Here is an 18,839-nt window from a genome sequence, read left to right on the forward strand (position 1 = left end):
GCAAAAGCAGGTATTGGTGACGCCTTATGCTGGCACTGTCACCAGGGGCTAGAACGCCACGTTTTCCACCTGCCCCACTTCAGCTTTATTTGCTTAAAAAAAAAAAAAAAAGCAAATTAAAAGCATAATGTGTCCATCCGTCAAGCTCTGTCGGAGTAAAAGACAAACATGGAGAGCTAAGGACAGTGGCAGGAGAGCACCCAGGGGCAGCACGGGGCAAGGAAGCCGTGGCAGCAGCAGCACTGAGCTGCACCCAGAGCACGGCAGTGCTGCGCTGAGCGGGAGCAGCTGCTCACCTCGGGCCTGGCTCCCACAACGCTTCCCCTGGCACACGCTCACCCCCAGAACCGCAGCGCGGCCCTGAGTGCTCTGCTCACAGCACCAGGGCTGGAAGACTGAAAACAACAAATACTGGAAGTTGAGGCAACTTTTATTTAGACTGTACAAGCAGGGCACTGGAAAAAAAACAAAACAAAAAACAACAGTGGCTTGATGTTGGGACCAGCTCTGTGGAGTGGAGTAAGAAATTAAAAAGGCACTAATCTTAAGAAAAGACACTCCGTGTGTTCTAAGAATATAGTTCATTTAATACTGTTAATTTTGTAGCACAAAAAATAAAACAAGCCGTCATCCCCAAAATAAACTTTAAAAGCTTACACTTTAATATTATTGCCTGAAGTTCACGGTCTTTAAATTACAGATTGTGTTTTAAAGTTTACACAGTGAAGACTGTCTCAAATACAAGGCCACCTTTCCCACCGCAGTAACTGTATCCTTGTCCCCAGAACACGTTTTCATTTAGCAGGAGGGCAGAGCACAGCTGGGGGGTGCTCCCGCTGGTCCCAGCAGGCAGTCTTGCAGGCAGGTCTCGCTCTCAAATGCAGGTATTGAGAAAAACGCTCGAAAACTTGACTAGAAAACAAAGGCGGCCCACTCGTTCCCGGGATGTTAATATAATATAAAAAAATTACTTTACAGGCACATGAAATGGCACGAAGAATGCTGTTTTTCCCTTTACAAAAATAACGCTCGGGCTCTTCAGAGCCCCCACCCCAAACAGGATATTATTCCCTTTTGCTTATTCTTCCCAATTTGTAAACAATCGCGAATTAAATTAGCGCTTCTCCAGTGATGGACACCGATGCCAACAGTTCTCATGGAAACTTTCAGGCCGGTTCTCAGCGGCCTCAGTGTCGGTACACACACGTGCGCAGCGGGAGGAAGGCAGCAGCGAGCCTTCCATCGTGGGGAGCCCGTGTGGCACCACGGCACTGAAGCAGCTGCTGGTGCAGCAGCACGAGCTGTCCTGGTGCTGCACGGATGGGAGCCATCGCTCGCGGGCAGACACTTGGTGCTGCGGGTGCCTCGCGCTCGCAGGGAGCGCTGACACTGACGGGTTACTGCCCAAACGCGAGTGTAAAGCGGCAGGCGGCACGCGTGGCAGCGAGCGGCTGAGAAGCCACAGTCCTCCAGAGAAAACCACACAGGGATCAGCTGCAGTCTCTGTTTGAAAATGTTTGATAGTACAATGGCAAAGACACGTTCTGAAGCAAGTTTACGATCAGCGGAGGTTGCTCAGTGCGCTACATTTGAACCGCGCCTAACGTCACCCGTCACGCCGCTGCTCCAGAGAAACACCGCTCGTCTGGGCCCCACATCAGCATCACGGGAAGTCAGGAATTCTTTTCTTTGCATCAGATGCCCCTACGCACCATTTTTGCATAGTTTTGAAGGAAAATCTTTTGCTTTTCTGCCGTATCACAACATAATTCAACCCGAATCAACGCTTGCGGTCGAGGCGGACACCTTATCCAGTGGGGAGATGAGTCAGGACGCTCATTTGCATGAAAAAAACACCAGGTTCAAAGCTACGTTCGGGATCTCAAATCTCACAGTATTTATTTACGGACTTGGACATGCAAAGGAGGAATGCCACAAGCAGTCTTCTGAGGAGCTGCCCGGAGCCAGGGCACGCCTGAAGGGAGATTTCTCTGCAGCAGACGGAGCTTCGTGCAGCTGCTGCATTCACAAGATGACTTTCAGTAGTACAAGCCGTGTCGTAAACGTACAGGTGGAGCTGGGGCACGGAAATTCCTGACCTCCTCTAGTTAGAGCTGCATAGCTTCTCGTTGCAAGACAACCTGTCGATGCCTATTGTCAAGAGTTACTCGTACAGCACCAAACACTTCAGTCAATGCTACTCTACTTCACAGTTAATCTGGTAGTAAAATGCTCTACAAGAGAACTTCTAGACTGTCAGCCACTTGATTAATACTACAAAAGATAGATAACTAACCGATGAACCGAGCGTTTCTTTAAGAAAACCAAACACAACAGCATTTTACATTTGGGAAGTGCCATTTTAACACTTGTTCAGTGTCTTCCGTTCAAGGATCTCATGGCACTTTCAGATGAGTGAGAACCATGTACTTTTATGAGGATCAAGTGACGCAATCAACAAGAAAACGCACTGAACTGAAGATAATGACATAAGGTGACATTCTACGAAGCAGTGAGCTTTCGCAGGTGTCTGAAGTTTCTCTTTTTGCTACCATGGACAGCTTCAAACGTTGAGAAATGAATGCACTGGGGCACTACTGTTTTCCTGTCAGATATTCCTGGTTTTCCGCAGCAGACATTTTTCCTTACCCAGGCTGTATTCTGTTAAATCCATGCTCAATTATTTTAAAAATGTGTTCCAGTTCACCTAGAGAACACAGCTAAAGAAGGCAGAAGATCCTACTGTACCTAAGCTTTCACATCCTGTGAACAGGCTAAGGACTTGACCTGCATGGCATCAATAATACTCACGTAGCTACAGCCATATAGTTCCCTACTGAGGGTGCAATTACTGTCATAGAGCTTCTCTACAGAAAAGGGGAGAGAAAGCTGTACTGCTAACAGACACCTGTGTGGCCTCCTCCAGCCTGAATGTTAATGATCAGAGGGGACAACCTTGGCAGCTGACTCCAATTAACCATTTTCTAGAGTATGCTGGGAGTAGGAGGGGCCTGGGGCATATATAAGCCAGAGCCAACACCTTTGGAAGGGTGAAAACTGTAGCATGCAAAAGATTTGTGATAGGAGAGGAAAAAAGAAAGAAGAAAGCAGTTCTGGAAGAGGAGCAGAGCAACGTGGAGACACCCTGGAGAAAAAGGTACTGTGTTCTAAGAGGAATCTTCAGCAAGTTGGGGCTGGAATAGCTGGGAAACTTGGGAGTGATAAGGGAGCCTGCAGAGAAATGGGTATAAAAGGTTTATGTTCAAATGATAGGATTTTATCAGTATTTACCAAGGTGTTCTATCCTGTTCCTTTTGTACTTTTCACTCCGTGGCAGTCTGATCCATTTGCCTACCAAATAACAGCTTGGTGACAAGCACTACTACGTTAGTAAAACTATACTTCCAACGCTGCAGAAGGGCTCTCTGTAGACCAGGCCAAAGTGTTTCCCTTTAAAGCTCACTTACTACAGTTAGTGCTTGCAAAATCAACAGAAATACTTTAAGTATGTCAAAAATGGGTTACAAGTATGAACCCCTCCTAAGTTTCCTTATAAATAAATGCCTCAGCTTCAACGCAGCTCAATCAATGGTTATTTGTATTTAACACACACTTTCAGGAAGGTCAACAACAAGCTTAAGAGTTAACAGAAATGAGCAGCTTCTAATGCAACTGCTTAGAATACATAGGCTTCAATTAATGTCCTTTAAAGAGACCATCATTGTAAGTGTACTACCTTAGGGCAGGTTCTCTTAAAACTAAGTCGTCTTCAGTCCTAAAATTGCATTTTTGTTGTTGCTTTTTGTTGGACAGTAACACATGAGTCGCTTGTTTTCTCTAAGATTCGGGCTCTTCTTACTGAGCAGGCCAGAACAAGTCCATGGAAGTCTCAAGAGGAAAGGTTTTCTTCCCATGCTTGTCTGCTATATACCTGTATGCTTCAGTCTTCTCCAGCTTAAGGCCCAGTACAGTTTTAAAAGTGAAACCAAATTCTGGTTGATGTATCTATGGTATGAAGGTCAGGCAGTGACTTCAGTTGTGTGTATTCCAAATGTGTATTAAAAGAACTGTCAAACTGCAGCAAGCTGGAAAAATGGGCAATGCTAGCAATGTGCCATTTAGCCATCATCCCACCTCAAACAATGCTAATGAGAGCCAGGAAAGGGAAGCAGCAGTGTAAATCAGATCGGGGAATCATTCATTCTCATCTGGGTTTTGAGGGTCAAATATTTTGACATGTGTGAATGGGAAGAGCCCTTTCCGACCGTTGACTTCTCCTTCCCACTGCCCGTTTATATTCATCCTTGTAACCTTCACGATATCTCCAACCTGCATCATTAACAAAAAAAAAAACCAGTTAGCACACAGGACAATCTCACCTCTGACGCAAATACAAATCAAAGAATAGCAATAAATACAACTTCATAATTTAAAAAATACCTCTGCATAAGCTTTAAAGGGAAAGAAGTTAATTTTTTTAACTGAAACATCTTGTTGCTGAAGTCTGCACTCTTCTTTGGAGAAACTTCAGTAAATGTATATTTACATGTTGCAATAAATTGCTGAACCACACCTTTTCCTGTAGAAAAGCTTACTTCATGCTACTATATATTTAGCTTAGATGGGCTGACATCACTAGAGCTACCACAAGGAATGAGATGCAATGTGCATTCAAAAGAGCACTGTACTCGTTTGTAGCATTAGCAGGTTTATTTCAAAGAAAAACTAGCTTTTGTAAAGAGATTCCTGTAGCAAATAGCCAGAACTAGAACTTTGAGTCTATCACAGTCTAAGAGACTGGTGTAGTTCTGCAGAATCATGATATGCCTCCAAAGCAGACAGAAGCCTTCTCAAACGCTTGTTCCCAAGTGTGAGATGCACGAGTTCTAGCTCTGTTCGTTGCTTTCACCTCCACTTCCTGTCATTGTTCCTGTTTCAAATTCTTTGACATGTCAAGCCTTTCCTATCACAACTGTGTCTCTTCCTATTTGGCCAAAGACGAGCAGAGCAAGCTATGATCAAGCAAAAAAAAAAAAAAACCCATCAGCCCAAGTGATAAATTACTCAGTTCAATGCCTACATTTAATTTGAATTAGGCTAATTCACAGAGCAGAATATCCCATAGCACGGGCAGTGCTGAAGGCTTCCTCCACAGGCGTTTCTCCCTGAACTGCTTCAGAAGAGCTGAGCCTGTGGCCTGTTGCAGCAGCTCTCTAACTACACCTCCCTTCCTGTTCACTGAATTGCATCTATGTGGTAACTGCACTAAATATTAGAAAAGTGACATGAGCAGCTAATAGCTGAGGTCACAAAAGGTAGAACCACACTGTGACCAGCGGTAAGCACTTGACAAGGTTCTTCCCCAAACGAGGTCCAAGCACTGCACAGCTGGGTTTCAGATCAGCAGCCCACTTCTGTAAACTCCAGAGCTAACTAGCTGGGATCTGCTTGAAGGAAAACCTGCGTTTTGTTATCGACATAGTACGTGTAGCAATTCGTGTGCGTTAGCTAAATAGCACTAACATGTAGAACTGATGCAGACAGTTTCAGGACCTTGGCAAAGGACCTCAGATTAAAGCTTCTCAGTGAAGGTGTGTATCTTCCATCAAAGAAAAAAGCTGACTTCACAAAACACATTACTAGAGCCTACTGAAACCAGTTACCGTTATGGCAATACGTGTTTTCTGGAGATCACTCAGAAGCATTCTGAACCCTTACGTGAAGCTGAAGACGTTTCAGTGAGCTCTGGCAGTTACTCAGCGTTGTGTAGCTCTGAAATTTTCTCAGAAATGTAAGCTTGATGTTGTGAATTAGGATGAAATTAGGCACTTTAATTAGGTGTGCTCCATTCGCCCCCGCTCTCGCCCTCCTTCTGTCACTACTTGTAGGTTTTTTCCACTTCCCACCCAGACGTTCCAGATGTCACACGTGGAACAATCTTCATCTTGTACTTTCCAGAGAGGAAAATCCCCTCTGAACTCCTATGCGTTTCTGTGATAACTGTGAGACTTGTGAAAATTGTCATTTTCACGTATGCTGCTCAGGAAGTCAAACACGCAGCCTGCGTATCCTCTAAGCAGTTACATGCTGCCCAAGACAGCACGCTCCTGTAGCAGCTGTGTGCCTCGTTCTCATCTCTTCTTGGAGTGCTGCAGCTTGCTTCGATTGTGTGCTTGAGAAAAAGCACAATTTGTCTGACTTCTCATTACATGGAAAGTCTAGAGAAAGCTTTATATAGCAACAAGATGACTTAAACAGGAACCTAACAGAAGCCTCTTTAGGAAAAGGCTGATAACATCTATAAATAACTCAACGTTACACTGCTAGATTGAAGTAACTTTTGAGGACAGATTTGAGTTCCAGGTTTTAGACTCAAATTCCAAGACTCACTGCACTGCTCCACAGAAACAATTCACTTGGAAGCATTTTAATCTTATTAAGGGGAAAAAAAATCAGTAGTGCACAGGAGCAAAGAAACACATGGACTCACATTCTCTGGGAGTCTGATTTAATTCTGTTCACAGGCTGTAGAGTTCCACCCAAAGTTTGTGCAGAAGGCCTAGAAAAATATCCTTCAATTTGACTGATTTCTATGACATGAATGGGCTTGGAAGTCTGACCTCAGCTGAGCAAAAACTAAGTAAGTGTATTATCTTCCACTAAACTGCTATGCAGATTAACAATCCTAGAGGTTCTTTGGCCTGGTCGGCACGTGGAGTTGCTAGGAATCTGTAGCAGCCATTAAAGAATGGTAGCTGAGAAAAGCTGCTCAACATATCATCTCATATACCAAGAAGGATGCTGGATGTCCTCTTGTACTACGCTGTTTGAAACAAAATGCAGCTGCCTTAAAGATGGAAGGAAATGGCATGCTGCAACAAGATTCTGGGGCAGGAACCTTGATGTCATGATCAAGTAATTGTTGGATCTGTGTTAATGACCTCTGGATTAGCAACATTGGAAAGAGTCTGGTCAAGTAGTCCCTCTACACATTTTCCTCTCCCCAAACACTGACTATTTGGTAAATTGTCTTTAAAGCCCCTGCAATATGGTCAGCTGAGGTGGGATCTCCCATGAAAATTATTTAACGTGCTGCTGTGTTTAGAGAATGTCTCAGACCCATTGGAAGGACTGTCTCCTCATTAGGAACAGGACAGAGCTGGGGGATCTGGTTCTGTTCTCGTTGCTGCCACAAACTTCCTGTATGATTCTGGACAGCTCATGGGCCCTTATCTGTAAATTAGGATAATGCTTCCTTAGTGCCAGCATCCCTCAGATAAGTAATTCACTTGTAAAATATGCCAGCATCACTGCATGGAGGTATCAACTGCTGATGTGAGTAATACTTCTGAAATGCAGCCATTTGGTTCCACCCAAATGATAAAATCAAAATGCATTTTAGATAGCATCCTTTCATTATGTCCCTGTTACAGCATGAATTCAAAGCCCTGGGGAAATGCAAGTTGTGGAACATGCCAGTCAGAAAGCTTACTTCATTCACCCATACCTGTCTCCATCTGAAGCTGATTCATACACTGTGAAGGTTTCCTGCATGCCATTTGAGTCACGTAGTCAACTAATTTAGCATGTTCTACTGATATTCCAACAATGAAATTATTTGATATTGCACTGTCCCCTAAAGATACAAAGCTAAACAAAGGAGGCAGAGTTTGGCTGCGCTACAAGCAGGACAAGACTATGGAATAGCTCTTGCTGTAGATACTGGAAGACTGAAGAAACCAGGAGGTTGATAAGACACATCTGTTATCCTAATTTTCACAGTGTGTGCCAGAAGAAGAATTCCCCAAACCAGAGCATCTGGACCTGAGGAAAGACCATTCTGGAGATGGTAGAAAGGTCAAAGGGCAGCACAGAGATGCTGATGGCCTCGATACAGTTAATCTAGCCTCATCTAGGAACAGAGTGATGTAGTTTGGCAGTTGTCATACCTGTACTTGAAGTGCAGAGTTGGGATTGTAGTGCCAAAAGAAAGCACAGCTTTTCATTAAATTATGATAGCCTGTCTCCTGTAAGTCTGTTGAGATTGTATGGAATTGGGAGAGCACAGAGCTTCAACAGACAGTCATTCCTGAGCCGTGCTAAGTCACGGCTTTAGCACAGGAACTTGTCAAGATTATCCCTAGTGCTTTCAGTTTCATCTGAACGTGGACTGCAGAAGTTCTGAGTGTGAAGACGCACTGCACTGTAAGGCACCGAATGCAGTCACAATGGGAACAAACTGACTGGAAAAGGAGGTCACAAAGATGAAGAACGCACACAATCCCCAGTGTAACTGTTAGCTGTATTTCCAAATGTAGCATCCTGAGAAGTTGGGACGTATCAGCACAGACTCAAATCCTGCCACCATGTCATTTTTCAATTAATAGCTATCAGAACTAAAGCTCCACAACTGACTTTCAGAACTCAGGGCCTATGCTTGTACAGTTTAAGCAAAACAGTCACCCTCGTGGTTAGATGCATTTTCATATTTAACATAGCAATACAACATTTCCTTGGCTAAGAAAAGCTTGTTGTCAAGTGATAGCAGCAGCAACCTAATTTCCTAATTAAGCAAGTTCTACTACTAGCACATTTTGCCCTACTTGTCTCAACTTTAAAATAAAGAGGAAAAAAGTTACCTGTAACCTAATTGCAACAAGCTCAGGAGAAATGTGGTGTCAGTTATGTAACTGGTGAACAGGTATTCATTTCACCAATACATTTCAGTGAAACCTTAACTCTGTACTAGCAAATGAATACATCTATATGTTTGATGTAGGATGCACAGATAAAGCTGCTTAATACTATAAAGTGCTTATGTAGGTGTGGAGAAAAAAATCACTTATGAAAACTACTACAAAAATACAATGAAGCTCTATGTATATATACCAGAAAAAATCTTAAGATTCCACGTATTCCAAATCTGGATATGAACTCTAGGACTGCTGCTGCCCTCACAATGGTGTATGACAAATACCTCGTGAGCACTGGGAATAATGGTAGGAGCTGCTATTTAGTCACGTGGCAGACAAGGGTGGCTGCTGCTGCTGCTGCTCTCCTGTTTTCTGGTTCCTTAAGTCATTCCACTCTGTTTTATAAGGGGAATTTGTTGTTCACAATCTGAATCAACCTTCAGACTGTTTTCCAGTTTAAGGGAATCACCTACCATTAGCTTGTCTACTGACTTGGCTAGGCAGGAAGAACTTTGTTGCATAGATCCAAGCAAAGAGTACTCAATTACCACCAGATAAGCTGCTTCTTTAAGGTGAAATGCACCCGGTCTTAGGCTGCTGGGCACTTAAACCAGTGCATCATGTACTGCCTTAAGACAAGGCTTCCTTAGTGTGTGACTGTGATCAGGCTGGCTGTACAGCTACAGATTAGTAATGCTGAGAAACCTGAAGGCAGACTTGGCTGCTCTGCACCGCAGGAACAGTGCCAGGAGACTCTGCTCTTACAGGACTCATCACCTTCTCAAAGCACTATCTTGTGTAACCTTTGAGCACAGGGTTGCCCTCCCAGTTTTCCCAAGGTAAGCCAGGGTTGAAGAGAAGCAGTATGTAACCGTGTAATATCGAGTTCCAGCTCCAACAAATACAGGACACTGTATCCCTGTCCTTCATATTCCTTCCTCTAGAGCACCAGAAAGGAAGGAAATTGCCTCTTGGCAAAAGCACACAACTAGAGAAACAGATCTCGGCTGTTGCTTTTATTGTGTGGGTTTTTTTATGTGTGCAGGGTATCTTTGGAAATACTACAGACATCAGGAATAGAACTCAGTGAGGCTGCAGTGAGAAACTGCAAACTTCAATCACGTCATTAAAACGTTAAATCTGCACTGCCACTGTAATGAACTGAACTGACTGCAGTAACATCAATCTCAGAAATAAGTACAGCCAGCTCCACTAGCGGTGCGCTGCTGGAAGGCAATGCACAAGATGGTCTATGTAGGAACTTTCAGATACTAGCAATATTTTAAACTGGTTTTTAGCCTCTAAACAGATCATTAGTTTAGAGAATAAAAACAGAACATATAAGGCAATATCAAACAAATCAATATTTAGACATTAGTGACTTCAGTAATGCAAGTGTGAATGCTAGTTAGCACACAAGTTAGTCCAGCAAGGCTCAAGCATTAACAAATGCCATGCTTCCTAATGAGTATCCTCACAAGAAAAAAAGACATGGCAGTTACCCTTAAACTTGCCTGCCATTAAACTGTCCCATTTTATAAACTATTTCCAAGTTAAACACTCCCTCATTATCCTACCAAGCATCTTAACAAGGATTTTCAGTAGAACCTTCACTTTGTAAGCTGTATCTTTTCATGGGAGAAACTTTAAACAAAAATTTACCTTCCTTACAAAACCAGTTTCTTCTCTTAACGGGCTGTGAATCTTTATCTTGTCTGACATTTTTTGACAGCTTATGTAAACAGTCACATACAACAGAACAATCAGACTTGAAAGCAGGGAGCTTGTCCCATTTTCAAGCTGAACCCTGGGAAATGACATCTCTCCACTTAAAAGGAAGTTGAGCAGAGTACTGTGCAACAGCTTTATTTACTCCAGATGGTATTCTGCTTCTTTCAAGCATTGTCTGCGTGCTGACCACAGCAAGCTAAAGCCAGCAAGCAGATATTCTGCTTTCATACAAAATCAGTACAACTGTACCAAGGTGTTTTTATCCACACAGCTGAACCATGACTGAGGCTGAACACTGTAATATAGAGTTATTTTAAAAGAACACCACTAACCTTCTCCCCCAACACATGCCCATAAGCTGTTCTTTCCCTCCTGCTAGCTACTGTCTGTGCTCTTACAAAACTTCTAGTCTAAACGAAGCCTATTATTTTCAACAATGTTTAACTATGACCTCAAGTAGTTGGGATTATTAAGCAACATGCAGAGCCCTGACAAGGCTGGGCCAGTGAAAGGTGTTAGGCAAGCAAAAAGAAGCTTGTGAAAAGAATGTGGAGCTTTCTTTAAAAATAGTACACGTGACAAAAAATGATGCTTTAAAATGAGGTTGCTCACTTTCCCTGTGCATGGATGGCAAAGCTATAATGACCAATTTTGAAGAAAATGTTGATCAGTTCCTGCAGTCCTACACCTGAAGCCTCTTGAAAAGCCGCAGTGTGGCTAAGGTGAGCCTGTGCAGAAAACAGACTGCACAGGAGGACAAGATGTACCCATGGTGGGAGACAAGAAGCGTGAGGTATGAAGCCATTAGAATTCATTGGAAGTCTTTCAAAGACTTTCAGCAATTTAAAGGGTCAAAACAATTCAAACCTGCATGCTGGCCACAGAATTAATCCTACCTGTACATCAGGGCAGCTAAAATGATAGGATTAACTAGGTCGCTAAATAGCAAATAAGAGAAAATTCATTCTTGAGAGCCATCCTCCCAAGCAGTTCTGCTACCTTGCAGCAAAGCAAGTTCCCTGAAGTCATTCTGTGGCACGCTGGTAACGTAAAATCAATTGCTTGCCTTACTCTCTTCAGAAGCATGAATAGTTTTGGCAGGAATCTTCTGTACAGTGCAGTTGGCAGAGAATTTACTTTTCTTCCTATGATAATTTTCACACACTGTTCACAAGTAACAGGTTGTTAGCTTTCATGAGACTCAAGGAAAGCACAGTGATGCGTTTAATTTTTAACCCTCTGCCAGTAATCACCTGTAGAGATTGTACAAGAGGGCAACTTTGGGAAACTTTTACGAATAACCAAAAGTCACAAACAAAACCTTCCAAATCTGAGAGAAAACCATCGGCTTTGGCAGCAGCTTCCATTTGCAAACTGAGAAAAGGCAACAGGAAAAGTTCAAAAATATTTTTAAAACCACTGCTCTACTTGCTCAGATGTTGTTGCTTCCCTTGCTTGTTTCCATGCATTTGCTCCTTGAGGAGCTTTACCATATTCACATTGCATCTCAGAGAATAATAACCCATAGCACTGTTGCCAGGTGAGATGTTTCTGAAGTACGAGTTAACAAGCTCTTTGTATTGCTAAGTGTAGAGGGAAGTCTCAATGTTAGGTATACTTTTAAGAACTTCTTCCATTCCATCATTTATGCCAATCTGATTACAATTGTGACAGGAATTCTCTACCATTTAAAAAATAAAGCTGTTAAAGCCCTTGAGACATCCCTAAAAGAAAATAAAAAGCACTCTGGCAAGCAGAGGAACTTATCAAATTCAATGCAAGGCTAAAGGCTGCGCTATGGCCTTTCATCTTATAAATAAATATTGAGTCCATCCTCCCTCCCCCTCCCCACTCAACAAGCTACGGTTGAGAATCAGAAAAAATAACTGTTTATCAGCAATCCTTACCTTTCTATGTCAGTTCTCAACCTGGAATGATCAATTATACATCCCTTTCCTTCTCCAAGATTAAGTGGCAAAGTTCTCTCTCCCTAGCACTTCCACAGAAGGATGTCTACATTTTACTGCTCTTGTAGCATATTTCACTGTTCCATAGGCAAGGCAGCAGTACGTTAAGCCTAGGTTCTGAAGTAGCTTAGTCACTTTTCTCAAGGGAAGTGGTATAGATGAAGCAATTTTTCATCTTTCTTCAGAACATAGCAGAACTTCTCAGTCCCTTGACATAGATAAACAGTCTCCACGTGAAGTCATCCACGCCAGCTCTGCCACTAACAAGATTTATTTTATTTTTCAAAATCATTAGAAAACTGTAAGACAAAAGGGAAAACTCACCTCTAATGCCAGTGCAGTCTTGTCATAAGCGCAGGGTACTCTCTTTTGGATAGCTTTGGCATAGACTGGTCCGTTCTGCGTCGATGGCAGAGGATTGATCACTGCTCCGGGTGTACTGGATACTGTGGGAAGGGGACTTGTGGTCTGAGGCTGAGCATAAGCATGGGCGGGTTCTGGAATACCGTAACTGTTGGAATTCCTGTTCCCATGCTTCCCGATAGAAGATCTGACTAGCTTTTCTACATAAGGAACAGGAATCATCCCAATCCGACCATCCTTGTTTCTGGCACTCCACCACTGTTCTTCTGGCTTCTCTACAATTACCAGTATTTCGCCCTTTTTAAATGGGAGATCCTCAGCATCATTGCCAGGAAAGTCATAGAGAGTCCGAACGTATTCCACATTTTCTTCGGCAGCGGACATAGCAGGGGCAGATCCAGATCCCATTGGTGGACTCGGATACCTAAGTTTAAAGAAGTTCATATTATCAACAGCTATCGTTTGCATTTCCAGTAACAAAGCTGCACACTAGGAACACCAGTTTAAAAGAGAACTAGCTGCATTCACCTCTGTAACAAAATATTAGCTTGGTAGCACTGTGAAGCATTTAATGAGTTTAACTCATGCTCTCAAACAATTACTTACATATCTAAATCATTTTCCCCACAAACCCAATAAAAATCTATTACAGATGTAAAAAGAAAAAATAGGTATAATAAGGCAAAGCCTTAACTGCTGCTTTACTTTCTCTTTTGGATTATTGTGAAGATGTCAGGGTAGAATAAGGATTTCTGTGGCTTAAGTGATGAGAGGTTGTGATAGATTAAAAATCAATGAAAAAGTTTTTGGGTGACTGGGGAGGAGCTCTTGGAGAGCTAAATAACCCTCCCCAGCTCATCGCATCTCTAGCCTCAGCATCCACTTCTGTGGAGAATTCAGTAGCCCTGAATGCCAGACCTGAGGGAGCACAGTGGAAAAAAGGGAGCAAGAGTAAAAGGAAGAATATGATAAACTCTTAACTCTTTCTGGTTCTGTAGGCAGTAGAGCATCCTTGTTCCAGAACGCTGCTCCTTATATGTAGGATTTGAGGGACAGTCATATTAATACCAAAAATTCATTTGTTTAGGAAACAAGAGACAGATCTTGTGTTTTTAGGAGACAATACACTTCCATTCTGGAAAGTAATACAGAATTCAGCTCCTTAATCTTATTGTCATAACTTCAGCTCTCAAGGGGTTGTTACAAAAGAAAAATTATTACTGTTAAGAGTACTCATCTTTACTGAGTATTGAAGTACCTAATAACATAAGGTGATGTTCTTAGTAGAAAACAAGATGAAATACTAACGTCCACTGGAAAGAACCACAAACAACACCTCTTTCTACCATATATATATACACAGTTCATGAAGTCAGAAGAATTAATAGCCTTCAAGAGCACAAGCACCTGAGATGTTCCACTGAAAATGCCTAATTTTAAAGAGAAAGGAGAATTAGCAATAACAGTTCTGAACAACTCCTGCCCACCGCTATTCCAAATCTAGTCCGTTAATTTAAAGAGTGTCAATCTGGAAGTGCTACTTCTCATTCTCCCTCTTGCATCATGAAATTTCCTTTAAGCAGAAGATCAAACCATCAACCATGTCAGTGATTTTTTCCAAAATTTTAGAACAAGAATGATGCTGTGGATCACCACCTCCTCAAGCCTCCTTGTAGCTTTATAAAAAAGCTTGTCACTTCACAGTATGCTAGGTCCCATCTGTCTCTGTGCACTGAGAGAACCACCAACACCTGTACGCAATGAAAGCCTTGAAAATAAGGCGGTATTAAGATGTTCAAGGAAATGTTTCACACAAGGTCTGACACAAATACCAAGAGAACAAGTGGAATCAACTAAGTTTAAGTTGTGAAAGCCAAGTCATTGCCGTCCATGACTAAGAATGAGGTCTTTTGTTTTCAGAAAGGTTAGACAGTACCCAGGTTAATGAGAACAGAGATGAGCAACAAGATAGATTAGTGCGTGCATTAGATTAACGCAGTATAAATTTTTTCCCTCCAAACTGTCCATAAGTTGAAGCATGCAATAACCCCGGGCAGCTCCAGTGAAGTGTTTCTGCACCTGTGAAAGATGAGGGAATTTTTCACCTACCCATTTCTTTAGCCACAGCACAACCACTACCAGAAGGTTTCTCAGCAGCTTTAGGAGCTCTTGAGGCCAGTGCTTTGTCACGCTCCTCCCACCTCCTGACAGCTCTGCAGAGGCTGCTGACCACTTGCGTTTTTCAATTTGATGTTACAGTCAACTTCCAACAACTTACTGATTGTGATTAAGAACTGGACTATAATAATGTCAAACTGTGATTCCAACGCTTAAAGTTATTCCCCTTCCCCCCCCTAATAACTTGTTAACCTGAAAGAAATCCCTTAAGCTGCAGAATTTAGAATTGGAGCTATTTGAATTTTTTACTGTGTCAATACTTCAATAGCTTTTCTCTTCATTCTATGCAGGGAGCACAAAGGATAAAATAAATATATTCCGGAGTTACTGGTAAGCTGCTTAGTGATGCAGGCCGCAGGTATGCCCCGTGTTGGGTGTAGGACAAAGAATGAGCTCACAGCCAAGTCACATTTTCCCATCCTCCTAAAAGAGCATTTCTCAGTGTACGCATATGCAGAGACAAAGAGTGCCATAACCAAACAGAGATAACTGCTTTTACCCTCTTCTGGGGAAATGCCACTCCAGAAGTTTGGGAAACAGCGTTTTAGAATGCACGAGAATTCAGTCAGCACGGTGAAGCAGGAATCACAAAGGCACGACCTGTTGGAATCGCTGTGGATGCGAGGACAGAGCGACTGAGTTCTGAGGTCATGCTTCAGCCAGGGAGGGGAAGACTTCTGAGCCAGCTTCTCAGCTTTCCCAGCAAGGGGACAATACCAGAAGGCTGATACAAAGCAAGACCACACCCTCCTGCAAGACAATCATAGTGGGTGGCAGGGATGTTCCCAGTGCCTCTGCATCTGCCTATACTCACCGTAAGGACAGGCCCTATGCCTTACACGGGTGATAACGGTAAGGAGCCACCCGCAATGCTCACCGAGAAAGACCCCTGTCAGAAAGAGTTTCAAAGCAGGGGACCCCCAGGCACAACGCGGCCCTGCAGCGCCGGGATCCCGCAGCTCCGAGGTGGGAGAGCCCCGTGCTGCGGCACTCACCTGGGCGCGGGCTCGATGAGGGTGGTGGTGTCCAGGTAGTGGATCTTGTAGAACTCCAGCAGGGCGGGCAGGTGCTCGAACTCCTGATCGCCGATCTTAAAGCGGCGGTTGGGCAGGGAGTTAATGATGTAGTGGGACACCCGGGAGTTCTCGGACACCGAGAGCACGTAGTCCCCCGGGCAGGTGGACGAGTCCCGCACCAGGAACATGCCGTGCCGCTGCCCCTGCAGCCGCGTCTGCGCCTCCGCCCGCGACACCGGGCCCACGTACCAGCTGGAGCGGTCCGACGAATCGAACCGGGCGGCGGAGGACATGGCTCCGGGCGGGGAAGGGTGAGGGAGCGGGGGAGGAAGGCCAAGAGCCCGGAGGCCCGGCGGGAGGAGGAGAGCCGGGGAGGGGAAGGCCCGGACGGGCAGGCGGCGGGGCCGGGGGCGAGGAGGAAGCGCCCAGCCCGGGGATGGGCGGCCCGGGGACGGGGGATGCGGAGAAGGAAGCCCCGTGCCGCTGAGGCGGAGGCCCGAGGAGAGCCGGGCGGGGCCGGCCAGGCGCGGCGCTCAGGGCCCCGATCTGCTCAGCGGCGCGGTGTGCGGGGCATCATCCTTCCCGCCTCAATCGGGCCCGGGCGGGCTGCGAGGAGCAGCGGCGGGAGGCAAAGACGGGCGGCCCGAGAAGGCGACGAGGGTATCCCGCTACGGTGCCTCGGCGCCGGACGAGGGGGAACGGGAGGGGCAGAGCGCCGGGCTCCCGCTTTCTCCGACGGGTTCCCTCCCCTCTCAGAGCCGAGCACCAAAATGGCGGCGGCGCCGGGCGGTGGGAGCCCTCCGGAGACACCGCCCCGCGCAGGCGCGCTGCGCGCAACGGCTCGCGCCGGCGTGAGGGGTGGGCGGGGTAGGCGGGAGGGGGCTGTGGTGTCGTCGCGCCGGAGGCCGCTCCGCGGGGCCTGAGCGTTGCCGGGGTGGGCGGTGTGTGTGGGAGCCCGCCGGCGTGCCTCCATCTTCGTGGGGCAGCTTTCCTCCCTGTGCATCGCTGACCTCTCGCCCCTCACAGCCCGCTGGGCTCCCTGCCCGCAGGCAGTTCTCACTCTCATTGCCTCTCCTGAGGATTTTTGGTTTTCTTCATCTTTTTTTTTTTGTTTAAAGGACAAAACGGATCGCTGTGATAACCTCTGATCTAGATGCTTTCCGTCGCGCTCAGCGTTTCCCCTCTTTCTCGTGCTCTTTCCAGACGATGAGGTCAAAGCCCTTTGGGGCGCGGGCGGGGGTGATGGTGTGGAGGAAGGAAGCCCCGGAAAGGACTCAGCAGTGCCTGGCAGCGCTGGGTGACACTGGGTGTGCTGAGTAACGGGGCAGGCTGCTGCTGGGACCTGGAGCAGCAGCACGAGCCCTGGCAGCAGGGCCCATTTGAGACCTCTGTCAGTGGTATCGCTGGGCCCAGCTGCCCTAGGTAAGGACGCGACAAAATAAGCAGCGCTAATTCCCCAGATGTGCTAGAGACCTTTGCAAACAGTGTGATTTTTAGGTCAGCTTTGTGATTTCGTTTGATTTTGTTCTTTTTGTTTTGCTTTTGAGGCTGTCGGTGTGAAATGAAGCAAGTTAAGTAATGTTTCAAATGGAGAAGCGGATTTGAGGTGACTGTTGCAACCTGCCCGGCCCGGCTGATGTGCAGGCTGAACTCCAGCTTTGCCATCCTACTTTCACACGCTGTTTTATCCAAAAGCTCGGTCACAGCACGGTCATTTTTTTCACTTTAGTTCCTATGTTGGCAGCCACTGCCAGCTGAGGTGTTTGGACTGGAATGCATGGGCTGCATCTCTGCAGGCGTTGGGCAGAGTTCAGATCACAAAAATGGAAGCTTTGCCTAGCTCAGATTCTTATGGTTTAGCAAAAAATATTCAGGAAAATCTTATGACGCTACTAATACAGAAGGATCTTCAACTAGGCCCTGAATACATGCGCAGGTATCCCTTCACCAGCTGCTAAGTACAGCCATCTCCTGAGTGGAAAACAACAGCTGTTTAATCATGCAGAGCAACACAAGCAAAACAATAGGGCCAGAGATGAATAGTTCCATCTGAAAATTCACATCCTTGCAAACTTTTTTTTTTTCTTTTAGGGAAACTTACCTAATAGCTGTACTTTGATCCATTCCTTTTGGTTTAAGTGCTTCTGTCTGCCAATGAGAGTGAGTTTTAAGCACAGGTAGGCAGGCTGCAATAGATTATGAAGGTTGTTCTGTTTTTCTTTGTCATTTGAATGAGTTTGGATCATTTTCTGTGCAGCTGTGGCCAAACTACAAGACAGTACTTGAAATAACAAGCCAAATAATGTTTAAACCTAATTACAGAAGCCACAAGTTAGCAGCAGAATCAGTAATACATAGTATATAAAAAGGAAATAAAAATTCATGCTGCATTTTTATTGAATTATAATTATTGTTATAGTATGATAAAAATCAAATGTAAGTCAAATATGTAATTATCTTGCCTCCATTTCATGTAAATAGTATGAATATCTCAAAAGAGTTGAAACATGTCAGGAATAAATAGTGCTTGATTATAAACCAGTTTCATTGCAGTACTGCACAGGGCTCAACTGATGACTGAGGAGCCAGCACAGCCACCCTCCTGTCCTGAAAAGACACTAAGGCACAGAAGGGTTTTCAGTTTGGAAGGAGCCACCACAATGATCTGTTCTGACTTGTGCTTGTGCAGGTTGTGTGCATCCTTCAAGTCATTCCCCCTTCTGTTTCAATAACTGTGGTTGGATTAGGTGGGATCTTCCAGGTAAAACACCCCATCTTCTACTTACATTAAGAGAAAAAGGTGATATATTCAAGCTCGTTACTGTTATCAGGTCAGACAGGGCAGCAGCTTCCTAGTCTGTCTCATCTTAAACATGTCACATCCCTACGGC

At 44.8% G+C, this 18,839-nt stretch overlaps 1 protein-coding gene across 1 annotated transcript; it reads right to left on the minus strand.

The window, feature by feature from the left end:
• On the minus strand, positions 413-16,718 carry CRKL (CRK like proto-oncogene, adaptor protein). Its single transcript, XM_021412522.1, has 3 exons — positions 15,928-16,718; positions 12,716-13,178; positions 413-4,329 (listed from the first exon to the last, which is right to left on the minus strand). Exons 1-3 carry the CDS (start codon positions 16,239-16,241, stop codon positions 4,195-4,197), a joined length of 912 nt encoding a protein of 303 aa, XP_021268197.1. The 5' UTR covers positions 16,242-16,718; the 3' UTR covers positions 413-4,194.

The sequence above is a fragment of the Numida meleagris genome, chromosome 14, assembly GCF_002078875.1.
Source record: "Numida meleagris isolate 19003 breed g44 Domestic line chromosome 14, NumMel1.0, whole genome shotgun sequence".
NCBI classification, from domain to species: domain Eukaryota; kingdom Metazoa; phylum Chordata; class Aves; order Galliformes; family Numididae; genus Numida; species Numida meleagris.